Source organism: Carettochelys insculpta, chromosome 9 (genome assembly GCF_033958435.1).
Source record: "Carettochelys insculpta isolate YL-2023 chromosome 9, ASM3395843v1, whole genome shotgun sequence".
NCBI lineage: Eukaryota > Metazoa > Chordata > Testudines > Carettochelyidae > Carettochelys > Carettochelys insculpta.
Genome location: NC_134145.1, coordinates 63729324 through 63741271, shown reverse-complemented (window position 1 = coordinate 63741271; position 11948 = coordinate 63729324). Strand labels below are relative to the sequence as shown.

The following is an 11948-nucleotide window of genomic DNA, read 5'->3' as shown; positions in this document are numbered from 1 at the left end:
AAACCGAGTGTTGGCCCTGAGCAAGCCTGGGGATTGGCAGCATTCTCAGAGAGCAGCCGGCAACTCAACGCTCCCTGCGGCCACTTGAATAAGCCCCCCCCTCCGAACAGCAACGTCAGGAACTGCCGAGGACTCGGCCTTGTACACAAGGGGCCCCAGCCCAGTGGAATTCCCAGCCCTGGGTGAAGGGCCCTGGCTCCCCAGATACGTGCAGGGAGACGTGTGGATTCCCAAAAGCCAGCCTACTGCTGAGCACGTCCCTGCCTCATGGCTCCAGTTGGAACTGCAGAGCAAAGGGGGACGGTCTCTGGGCCAGGACTTTCACAGGATTCACAAAGAGCAGGACAAACTCATGGAGAACAGGCCCCACAATGGCTGTTCTCCAGGATGAGAAGGGAGAGGTCCCCAGCTTCTCTTCCAGATGCTGGGAATGGCTCACTGATTCCCGGCTCTGTTCAGCCTCCCCGGGGCACCTGGCTCGCCACTGTCAGAAGTCAGGAGACAGTCCTAGCCAGTCCTCTCATGCGACCCAGTGTGGCCATTCTTAGCTTAATCTTCAAAGGTCCCAGATGTGACCCCTTTCCTGGAATGAGGTGTCTAACGCAGCCCTTCCCCAGACTCTCCATCTGGGTTCCCTGACTGGTGGGCTATAGCTTCTCCTTCTCACTGGCTTGGGGAACACGGAATTGCTCCGACCGCGTCGTACAGCTCCCAGCTGAGAAGGGAGCGGCACCGTCTCTCAGTACCCATAGCCCAGGGTTCATTGCACACACCTGTCAGGCGAGGCGCGTAGTGCTAAGCTCTCGTCACAGCCAAGTTCCTGGTCCCACGAATGAGAGGAGGCTGATCACACTTAGAAAAATAACGTTATTTATTGATCCCGTGCATAGAGAGAATTATTAGAGGGAACACCACAGCAGTGGTTTGCACGATGGCCTGCCGGACACCTCCAGTGCTTTGCGCAGTGTTAATTACCTGCAGTCTGAGGTTCTGCTGCAACCCAGCCAGTGGCCACAAAATAGGACTGCCAACAGCAAGGCCAAGTGCTCACAGCATATCCTGTCCCCTTTCCCCCAGAACCAGCGCAGCCCCATGCTAAGCCATGGAATCAACCGGCTCTCGGTTCTCATGCTGGGACAGACATTTAGAAAGCCAGACCAGACCAGGCCGTTACCTCAGGTGTGTTCCACTGAGGGTAGCCAGGACGAGGGCTGGCATGGCCCTCCATGTTGGTTTCACGTCCAGTCTGGTCAGTACTCCCAGCTGCACCTCGACATTGGCATGCCCCAGGCGAGGCCTCCCCACAGCACCAGCTCCCCACTTCCCCACAACTGGCTGTTCCCCTCGACAGCGAGTCATGGGGGGCAGCCTGGCTCCCCTCCCCCTCCGGGGAGGGCCTGAGGAGGACCAGAGGTGGGGCTGAAGAAACTGGCTGAGAGGTGGGGGCAGCCTAAGGAGGGATGAAGGGTCGTGGGGGACCCGGTGACAAGGGAACTGGGGGAGATTGGGGGAAAACTGGGTTGCCCTGTGGAGCGAGAGGCAGCCAGAGACGTGCTGGGGGGTGGAGGCTGAGGAGACACCGGGGAGAAGCCTGGAGGGCTGCGTGGGGGCTGGGTGGTGCTGGGAGATCGGGGAGGTGCCAGGCTGTGTTCGGTGGGCGGAGGAGTCCTTGTAGGCTGGGGAGCTGAGGTGTCTGGGTGTGGGGGGGCTGGGGCGACGCTAGGATGGGTTGGGGGATCATGCAGCAGCTGGGTGAGCCATGGAAGGCTGAGGAATGCTGGGCTGAGCTGAGCTGAGGAGCTGTGTTGAGAAGAGGGGGGGGCTCAGGGCCAGGTGCTGGGGTCTGTTGGGGTTGTGGAGGGGCTGGGCTTGCCTGGGTAGCCTGGAGCCAGGAGGGCTGGGTGTGGGGAGAGGGCTGGCTGCCGTCACACCTTTACTCTGGTGCCTCCTCTCATGTTGCCTGGTCCCAAGGAGCCGAACCCCACCAAGGGAGCCTTGTGAGCTCATCCTCAGCTGCCTGCATGGCCCTGGCTGCCTGCCCCATTGCTGGGCAGTTGCTGGAATTCCCCTCCACCCCAGGGACCCAGCAGCGTGGACAGCAGGGGGCTGGGACCTGAACAAGCTCCACCACCGGCCCCCGCCGCACACATCACCCCCGTGGGGGAGGAAGGGAGCACTCAGAGCCAAGCCCAGCCTTGGACTGTCACCTCCAAGCTGCTGTGCCTGGAGCAGGGCAAGGGCTGTCCTCAGAGCGCCTCCCGTCCCAGCTCCCAGCGCGCCAGCCCCGGCTCGCCGGAGGGAGAGCCGCAGGCTCCCCTGGGCAAGGAACACAGGGACTTGTGCTGCCCCCAGGAACAATCCCGGATGGGTTCAGCCAAAGTCCTTTCTGGCTCCTATGCCACTGGCTTCAGTGGAGCCATGCCTGGGGTTACAGCGGTTGTGGGGGCGTGACCGCCCTAGCCTGGTCCCTCCAGTGCAGCCGAACCAGGCCTGAGTGGGACCCCAGACACCCACCATGTCGTTTGGCAGCGAAGCAGTTAAATCTAAGGTCCTCCCTTCCCCCACACTTCTGCAAACTGCATTTTCCCTGGAACTCTTATTATCCTCTGTGGAGCACAGCCCAGCTGAGCCCTGGAGCCAGAATCCAGCCTGGGAATTAAGCCATCCCCATAGGTCAAAACTGGCAAATAACTTAATAAAAAAACCCCGCCCCGACACACGCTGCAGAGACAGGGCTGGGGGCACACACAAGACCAAAGAGTTAAGGTGCTAACCAGCCATCTGTAAAATAAACCCCTTTCCCCGGCAGCGCTTGCCTCCTGCGCCAGGCAGTGGCCTCCCAGCTCCAGGCCAGCAGCTGAGATCAGACACCTGCTTGAGAAAAGAGGATCAGGAGGGGACTTCAACAAACCAGAGAGGTTACAAAAGGTCCCTGATCTCCGCTGCCCCTCCCACAACCCCCTCCCCCCCAGCCCCCCTCAGGCGTGCACACTGGGCCAATGCACCAACTTCTCAGGCAGGAAACACTCCCCTGGAGTGAGTAGTGAGTTTCAAGGAGATCTGTCAGATCCTAGGTTGGTTTCTGCTACATTGAGGGTTCTCCCAGGGGTCCCAGAGTTGAACTTTCAATCCTGGGAGATCCGCTTCCCAACCAATGTGACTGTCTCATGTCAAAGGCCAAACCAAGGATGTCTGGCAGAAGCCTGGCAGCGAGATCCTTGCTGGCCCAGCGGCACATGAGAGTCGCCCTGGGCACGGAAAGCCCCCTCTACTGTACAGTGCCTAATTCACGTTCCTATCAGTCCCAAGTGCCCGTTGGCTGCAAGCGACACTTGGGCCGCCGGGTCTAAAGTTTATATAGACCAAAGAATGTCTTTGATTCCTCAAAGTTCACCAGCGCCATTTCAGAGACGTTGACGTACAAGCTGTCCGATTTGGTGAGGTTGAACAAAGCCCCCAGGTAGCTGCCCCTGGCCCACATCTTCCCAGCCGTGCAGTAATTCAGCTTCTTGTCCTCCATCAGCACCTGGCTGGCCGGGTAGGCTGGGTTCCGCTTGAAGACCACGTGGTCCAAGGGCTGGTTGTTGCAGGCCTGGCCTCGGAAGAACACTTTAGAATACACGAAGTACAGCCCCGTCTCGTTGATCAGCAGGCCGCGGTGTTGGTACTGAATGCTGGAGGTGAAGGCGTGCCCCAGGGTGGCCACCCACTCCAAGGGGAGGGCTTGCTGATCCGCTTTGCCTGGGAACAAAGATTAACAAGGAGCGTTTAGAGGGCAGCGGTTTTCAAGTCACCTTCTTCCTGTGCTGGGGAGATGCCAGCCCAGCCCAGAGCCAAGAGACCGAACCTGCCACCTTCAGGGCTAAAGCCCGGTGCTCTCCCACACGAGCTAAAAGCCAGCTGGCCCTTAGCCAAGGCTGCAGAGCAAAGACTTCACTCTCCCTCTCAGTGGTCTCAGTGCCTCTGGGGTTACACCCACACATCAGTTATTTCTGCAGCCGCCAGGCCACGCAGTTTCTCAACCCGAAGGCAAGGCAGTGAAGCAGCAGTGAAAGTCAGCAGGTGAGCCTCTCCAGCAAGAGCTGGCTGGGCTGGGAGCCACTGAAAGAGCTGGCAGAGACCTGGGCTGCAACAGGACAGGACTTGCCAGAAATTCTGAGTTCCTTTCAGGAAGGTAGAAGTCCCAGGTGCAAAGTGGGACTAAACTCGGAGCCCTGGCGTCTCACGGGTCACTCCTGGAAGGCGAGCTACCCAAGGGGAACACACTGCCACTGGACAGCCAGCTGGCAAGAGGGAAAGTAACCCATTCAGCCACTTCCCCTGTCTGCATCTGGCTTCTTGTGGCCTTCGCACTCCGTGCCACATACCTGTTAAATGGGCTGCCTTCCTGATTGCCGCCTTCTCAACTGTCACATTCAGAAGTCCTGCATGACGATGGAGGGGAAAAAAAAAGGGAGACAGCGTCAGGCTTTGCGGAGGAGAGGTGGGAAGGAAATTAAGAGTAGGAAGCAACGTGCCCTGTAATTTTTTCCATCCATCAGCAGAACAAATTTTGTTATCTGAGGCATGTGCGGACGTACACCACCAATAGAGAGACACGGTGCCGGCTGTGGGCACTCTGCTAATCAGCTGGGCAGCACCTGAATGTTCCCTGAATGGCCACCCAGGTGCTCAGCTTGCAGGGAATACTGGTGAGAAGGAGATCCCCTTGGAGGAAGTATAGGGAGACTGGTACCATGGATCTGGGGATCATCGTGCAGGTGTAGTTAACCTGTGACACGACTGCATTCAGGTGAAGACTGGGCTTTCAGAAATTTAAAGAGGATTGAGCAGTTAAGGTACAAAGACTCAGAGCAACATCTGTACTTAGAATGGCTGGGAAACAGTGTCCCAGGCTCTCAGAGGACATGCCTTAAGATGCGATTCCCAGAGGGCCTCAGAACTTTTTCCCTCTTTATGGCACAATCCAGCCTCGCACAATCAGCTGCAGATCACTGGTCTGTTCAGCTCAGCCCATTCCCATGTCTCTACAAAGGAGGAGCCTGGTGGAAGGCCAGTGAAGATTAACAGGATGATTCTGTTGCATTTAAGCAAATCCTTGGGCCACCAGAAGGAAAATGTAGCCGTTTCAGCTTGGCTGCCATTTTAAGACAGAAGCAGAATGATTTCCCATGGGGGTTCCTAACAAACTGTTTTTCTAAACAAAACTGCACTGAAACTGATACATTCATCCGGAAAGTGGTGATTTGGATGCAACGTTTTCTGGTTGGGGAAACACGTGGTCAGAAGAGGCTCAGCCAGCCACAGTTATAACCACACAGCTACTCGGACACTTAAGTTGCCTTTTAAAAGAGGCAAAAAGTCAAGGGAAACAAAGGGGGAAGAATACAGGAAAATTGGAAACCCCCTCCCCCATCAGCTGTCATTTTCCTTTCTCCCCATCCCAGCTGAAGGTTCTCACAGCATGGTAGCAAACCCAGAACCTCATCATTCCAAGTTGTCACATGCATCACCATGAAAGGAGAAGTAGGGACCCAAGCAGCAGGCTTGGAATCCAGACCAGGATCTGAATTTTTGCAGCATTTATGGACATTCAGATCAGGGGCCACCCCCACCCCCAGGCTGCCTGCATTAGCTCTCAAGCAGAAGGGAGACCCCCATCAACCCCCAAGCCAATGGCACACACAGTTACTTCTAGAGCCAAAGGCGCGCGCATGTCACCTAAAAAGCCTGTGAGCCTGAGGGCTGTTAGTCCACCGCCTGCACCCAAATCAAAGGCAAGGTGGGGGCAGAAGGGGACAGGCAGAGATGCCGCCGTTCACAGAACTCCCAGCTGGATCCCACCCCCCCTACATTGACACCTGGGCTCACAGTGGCTCACCTATGCGCTTCTCCACAGACGAAGGGAAGTGTCCAGTGCTGGTTAACTGTCAAGAAAGAAAAGGGACAAGCTCACAGCTAGCACGTGACCAAGGCATGTAACAATCACGAGGCAGGGCAGAAGGACACCAACTTCACTCCGGTTCCACCAGCTAACGTCCACGGATGATCTACCTCAACAAGCTCATCTCTGGCTACTGCTACAGCGATTAGCACCCAGACGGACGTTACCTCTCGGAGCTCGGCCAGTTCCTTCTGCAGCTGGATGATCTGAAACGTCCCCAGCCCCACACCAGTGAGGGCCAGCAGGGCCAGCAGGTACACCACCAAGAAGCAGGGACACGTGCCATCCCTGCTGCTGCTTGGCTTTCTCCTTCTCCGCTCCGGCACAGGTGGCGGGCAGGGGGCCAGGGGTGCAGGTGGCGCACAGGTGGCGCTGGCACAGCTGTCTACCCAGAAGATCTGTGGGTAGACGTAGTTCAGGTTCTGGTGCATGGCGGGCAGCGGAACGGCTGGGCCGTGCTGGCTAGGGACTTCCTCCTGCATACGGCAGCTAAATCCGGCCGTGCCGGCCCTGGACTGAGCCCCGGCACTGCCTTTACACGCCTGCATCAGCCTAGCGAGGAGGGACCTACTCAGACGGGTGAGCATCTGAACAGCCCGAGCCAGAAGCAGCAAACCTCAAACAGTGCTTCCGCCCACCACCCTCTGATGCAAGTTTCTGAGCCCCGACTGCTCCGCCCACACCACCCCAGCGAACACACTCGGTGCTTCTGAGTGAACCCCTGCAAGCTGAGCCAGGGCTGCAGCTGTATGCCCCATGTGCTGTCCCTGTGAACCAGCACCATGGCCAGGCCCAGAGAGCAAGAGCCCCCATTCCCAGCCTCTGTTCACATGAGAGAAGGAACCCAAGCCTCCTCTGCCACCCCTCCTCCACAGCTGTCCACTCTGAATGTCAGGCCTGGGCCTGGCCATGCAGCTGGATCAAATGCCAAGGTGGGGTCTGAGGCCCTGGGACCCCGCAGAGCTTGTCTCAATTCCTGCATGGCCTTGGGCAAGTCACTTAACCGCCTGGTGCCTCGACTTGCCCAGCTGTAAAAGGGGCATAATGCCTGCACTGGCTTGCCTATCACAGGCATAGTGTGTGTCCGTCCAGATGTTCAGTCAGTGGCTAGCGCAATGGAGCCCCAGGGAAGAAAAAAGGTAACCACAAAATTAACACCCACGGATGAAGCAGTTCGCCTTTTGCTGGCCTGCTGGAGAGCACCAGTGGTAATGCCAGTACTTGTCCCAGCGTAGCTCGGGGGCCACCATTCCACCTGCACAACGAGAGCACAGCCAGAGGGGGAGGCGGTGGGCTTCTGACACAGGAAACACCCCTCCCTTGGATGACAGCCCCTCTCCGACCAGCCCCTCCCCGCGACTCCTGCATTAACTAGCTACCCATGGGAGAGCCCCGAGGAATCGGAGGTGGGCTGCAAGCTCAGCCAGCTGTGAGGGGGCCTATTGTCAGCAGAATGCTCAGCGAGAGCCCAGCTGAATGGCGGGCAGCGGCCACCCTGCCCGGACAGGCTGCCCCTGAAGTCTGGGCATTTAGCACCGAAGGCGACAGAGCCCTGTGAAGTTTGCAGCCAGGCCTTTCACAGCCCTGCTCTAGAATGCGTGAGCCCTCACCAAGAGGCAGCAGGTGTGAGTGACGGATGAGACCCTGACACCCTCATGGGGTTCAGGGACCAAAACGGGCCCAACCACACAGCGCACACAATGGGGAAGCCACGCCCCGTTCTCCAGCCAGAGCAAAATGCACAGCAGCCACAGAAGCAAGGGGGTTGTTCCCAGCTGTCAGGCTCTGGCCCGCTTCCTACCCCTCGGAGGGTTGTCAGCCTCATCCTCGAAACACCAATACCAACCCCAGCAGCCTGCCTGCCTTTTGAAGATGCTCACCACAGGTGCTTGCTCAGAGCGATGCGTTGCAGCGAGTGAGGTTTGGGGAAACCCATGTGGGAACCCCTCACAACCTACATTTCTTTAGATATAAAAGACATAAAACCACCAGAGCCCAGCACAGTTGCTTGAAGCTCCACCAAGTTCCCCTCCTTTCCACTGCCAATCTCCCTCTGAGGTCCTCTCTACTGGCTGTTGTCCCCAGGGAGTTCTGGTGCTGCCCATGCTGACCAGACACGCTGTGGCCCCTTGGTGTTCCCAGCTCTCTGGCTTCCCGCCTGGTGGGCTGGCATGGAGTTCAGCTTTCCAGAGCTACTTGGCAGCCCACTTAGCAGGGATCTTGGGCTTCCAGGCTCAGTGACTGCCCAAGCAGCTGCCTTGCTGGGGTATTGCGTCCGGTTCTGGACCTCCACATTTCAAGACATGTGGAAAAATTGGAAAGGGTCCGGAGAGGAGCAACAAAAATGATGAAGGGGCTAGAGAACATGGCCTAGGAAGGAAGACTGAAAGAACTGGGTGTGTTTAGTTTGGAAAACAGAGGGGACAGGATAGCAGTTTTCAAGTATCTAGACGGGATTTACATGAAGGAGGGATAAAGATTGTTCTCCTTGGCCACTGCGGATAGGACAAGGAGCAAGGGAAGTTTAGGTTGAACATTAGGAAACACTTCCTTACTGTCAGGGTGGTTAAACATTGGAATGGGTTGTCTGGGGAGGATGTGGAATCTCTATCGCTGGAGATACGCGGGAGCAGGTTGGATAGACACCTGTCGGGGATGTTCTGGATGGTGCTTGGCCCTGCTGTGAGGGCAGGGAACTGGACTCGACCTCTCGAGGTCCCTTCCAGTCCTAGCATTCTGTGAAGTCACTCGTTGTAGGACAGAGCCCCAGCCTAGGTAGGGACAGCATCACAGCACGATTTAACAAACACTGTTTGAACTAGAGGCAGGTTTGATCCAAGCCTGAACTTCTGAAACGTTCCACGTGGACTGGACCGGAGGCTCTGGCCTGGGTCCTTTGGCTCTGCTTGCACCAAGTTTTTAAGCTCAGCCGACGTAGTCAGGGTCTAAAGCAGACCCTGGTAGGCAAATACCCCTGGACTGAGAAAGTAAGAAGGACGAGTGGATTTAAAGCTATTTTCTTGGGCCCACAAAACTCACATAGCTTCCAGCCCCAAAGGGCCAGGCCTGATCCAAGGCCATCCCTCCCCAGCCGCATCATACTTGGTTTGGCTATAGGCACCACCTATTCTCGAATCCAACGCAAGAGGAGGACGGTTACTAACAGCCGCGACGGAGAAGTTGGACCGTACAGCAAAGAGCTGACGCGCTGACCCACCTCGCTAAGACCCAACAGAGCAGGACCAGTCACCTCAGACTTCTGGAGGGCCACTTGTGTCCACTTCCTGGCTCCCAGGCCAACGGGACGGCTGAATCTCCCACCTGCTTCAAAGCCAGCTGCCTAATTACAACCGACTGGGCTAGCGCTGCAGATTCTCTCTCAGCTGAGCCTTATGGGTCTGACACTTTCCTTCCAGTGCCTGTCGACTTGCCAGCTTTCAGCTGTCGGGTTGTGCCTGAAGTACAAGGGAACCCTAGCCTCTGGCAGGAGAGAAGAGCCATGTTCAAACAGCACCAAGCAGTCCTGTAGCACCTTAAAGACTAACTCATTTATTTAGCTTTGGTGGGTAAGACTCACTTCCTTGGGTATGGAGCAGAGAATTCAAATCCAGGGTTTACATAGTGGGTGAGTGACGGGCGTTGCCTATCCCAAAGAGGACCAGCAGATGAAGCAAATTAAGGTAAGTGGGACGGACGCCATCCCCTGTGAGTACCAAAGGTGGGGGAATTGCCCTTGTCATGCTCCAGTCAAGAGAGAGATCCCTGCTGAGGGATCCCGTAGCCCTGTAAAGTGTTAAATGTACAAATGAAATTCAAGTTCTAGGTCTCCCTCTAGGATCTTGTGGTAAAACCCTTCTGTAGAAGAAGGGCTGCTTTTAAACTCTTTACTGAACATCCAGGGCTGTTAAAGGGTCCCCTCCGGGTCTGCCTGTATTCCAGCTCCTGGGGTCAGATTGATGCCCCCCCATTCTGTGGCAAAGAGACTGTCCAGTTTGTCCGATGTACGTGGCAGAGGGACACTGCTGGCACATCTGTGGATGAGCCCCTGATGGTGTGACTGATGGGGTTTGGTCCAGTGATGGTGTCACTACGTGGACAGAGCTGGCAGTGGGGTTTGTTGCAGGGACAGATCCCTGGGTTTGCTATTCCAATATATACCATCCTTCCAGGACGCTTGGAGATCCTCGGCTGAACTAGGCTGCTGGTTAAGCACCTCCCTGCCCGCCCTGTGGTTTAAGCCTCCTGCACTAATATTGTGCTTCTACCTCTGCCTCTCCAGCCTTGGGTTAACCCCACAAGTTGGCTGTTCCCGGGGGGCGGGCGGGGCGGGGCAGGGGGAACACTGCTAAAGGTGTAACCAGTAGACCAGTACGATTTCACACCCTTCCAGTAACCAGCACTGGCCCAGCGAGGAGGCATGTGTTCTCGGCTCTAGCTCCGTGCCGAGCCCCGTGCAACGGTGCTCGTCTTTGTGGGTTTGTGGGCAGGGCAAAGGCACCAAGAGCCCGTCTGAAAGTTCAGAAAATAGTTTGTTCGGCACCCACCGCTTCCTACCCACGTGCGTCTGACTGGGTCTGAGAGGCTGCAGCAGCTAAGCTCTCCCCAGGGCTCCTGGCTCATCAGCTGCAGCCGAGAAGCACGGCAGCAAATGCCACACAGCGTGGTAGCCAGAGCAGCTGGTTGTTTTCGCAGCAAGGGAGCTGGTTGCAGCCAGCATTGCCGTCTCCTCTGGATGCTTACTGCCAGGGGAAGCACACGGCTGTGTCCTGCCTGGCTGGTTCCCGAAGACCACGTAGACAGATTACTGCCAGCAAGGCTGTTTCCAGGTCCCTTATCACACTGACCCCCTGGCTGAGAGTGTTCCGGGAGTCCTGCTCTTCAGTTGACAGCACACAGCAGTATTTCAGCCTAAGCAACAGCAGACTCCACTACTGAGGCTGAGGCAGGAGGCTCAGAAGAGCGAAGCTGAATCTCCTCTCATTCGCACCTATTAGAGAGAGGCCCCATGCATGCCAGGTTGGTTCTGGATCCAATCTCCCCCAGCTGGGAGCAGGCCCTCAGCTGGCCAGGCAGAAGCGAAGCTATAAAGATTCAAAATGGAAGCTCTCTCCTCACTGATCCTTCATAAGGGCCCATCTACATGTAAACATCTGCTTGTGCTGGGCAGCCCGGTTATATTGGCTCTGAAATGCCAAATTGAATGGGAGGAAATATTCAAATATAAAATGCTGTATGATAATTGGGAATTGTTTAGTTATGTTTTCTTAGATGCTCAAACCCCTCCCCACGCAAAAGTTCCACACTAAAGGAAAAAATTATCTGGTTAAAAACCAGATTATCTGGTTAAAAACCCTATTGGTTAAGAGGAAAGCTAAAAGCTGCAATGCAACACACTTTTTAAATATATATCAAATGGGAAAAAAAAATAAAAAGATAAGCCGGAGTACAACTTAGGGGTCAGGAAATGCAGACAACAGATAAAGGAAGCTAAAGGTATCAACAAAAACTCTAGGTCAATAGAGTAAAGGAAGGAAGCCTCCAAATAGATCAGCAACAAAGTCACAGCAATGGTGTAGATCCAATTCTAAATAAAGACCATGAAATTATTACTTATGATTCAGAAATACCAGAAATATTCAAGTAACATTACTCCTCTGAGAGTTGAAAGTGCAGAACAATTATACAGTGACAATTATATACTTTCTATTTCATCAGTAACTCAGGGGCATGTTAAAAACACAACAGCCATGAATGGTAAATATTTTTTAAATCTGCATGACTGGATAACCTGCACCTAGGAATATCAAAAGAACCAGCAGACGTCTCTGCATCATTTGTATCAATCTTTAACAAATCTTGGAACACTGGGCAAGTTCTAGAGGAATGAGGGAGGAAGCCAGTGCTGTACCACTCTTTAAAAACATTAAATGGGATGTCCTAGGAAACTATAGGTGTGCTAGCCTGACCTCACTCCCAGGCACGAATCGTGGAAAGACTGATGCAG

At 55.3% G+C, this 11948-nt stretch overlaps 1 protein-coding gene across 1 annotated transcript; it reads right to left on the bottom strand.

Annotated features, from left to right (window-relative positions):
- Positions 1-2987: 2987 nt before the first annotated feature.
- FASLG (Fas ligand) lies at positions 2988-6513 on the bottom strand. Its single transcript, XM_075003131.1, has 4 exons — positions 6112-6513; positions 5882-5927; positions 4368-4424; positions 2988-3741 (listed from the first exon to the last, which is right to left on the bottom strand). Exons 1-4 carry the CDS (start codon positions 6490-6492, stop codon positions 3347-3349), a joined length of 879 nt encoding a protein of 292 aa, XP_074859232.1. The 5' UTR covers positions 6493-6513; the 3' UTR covers positions 2988-3346.
- Between the last annotated feature and the right edge of the window lie 5435 nt (positions 6514-11948).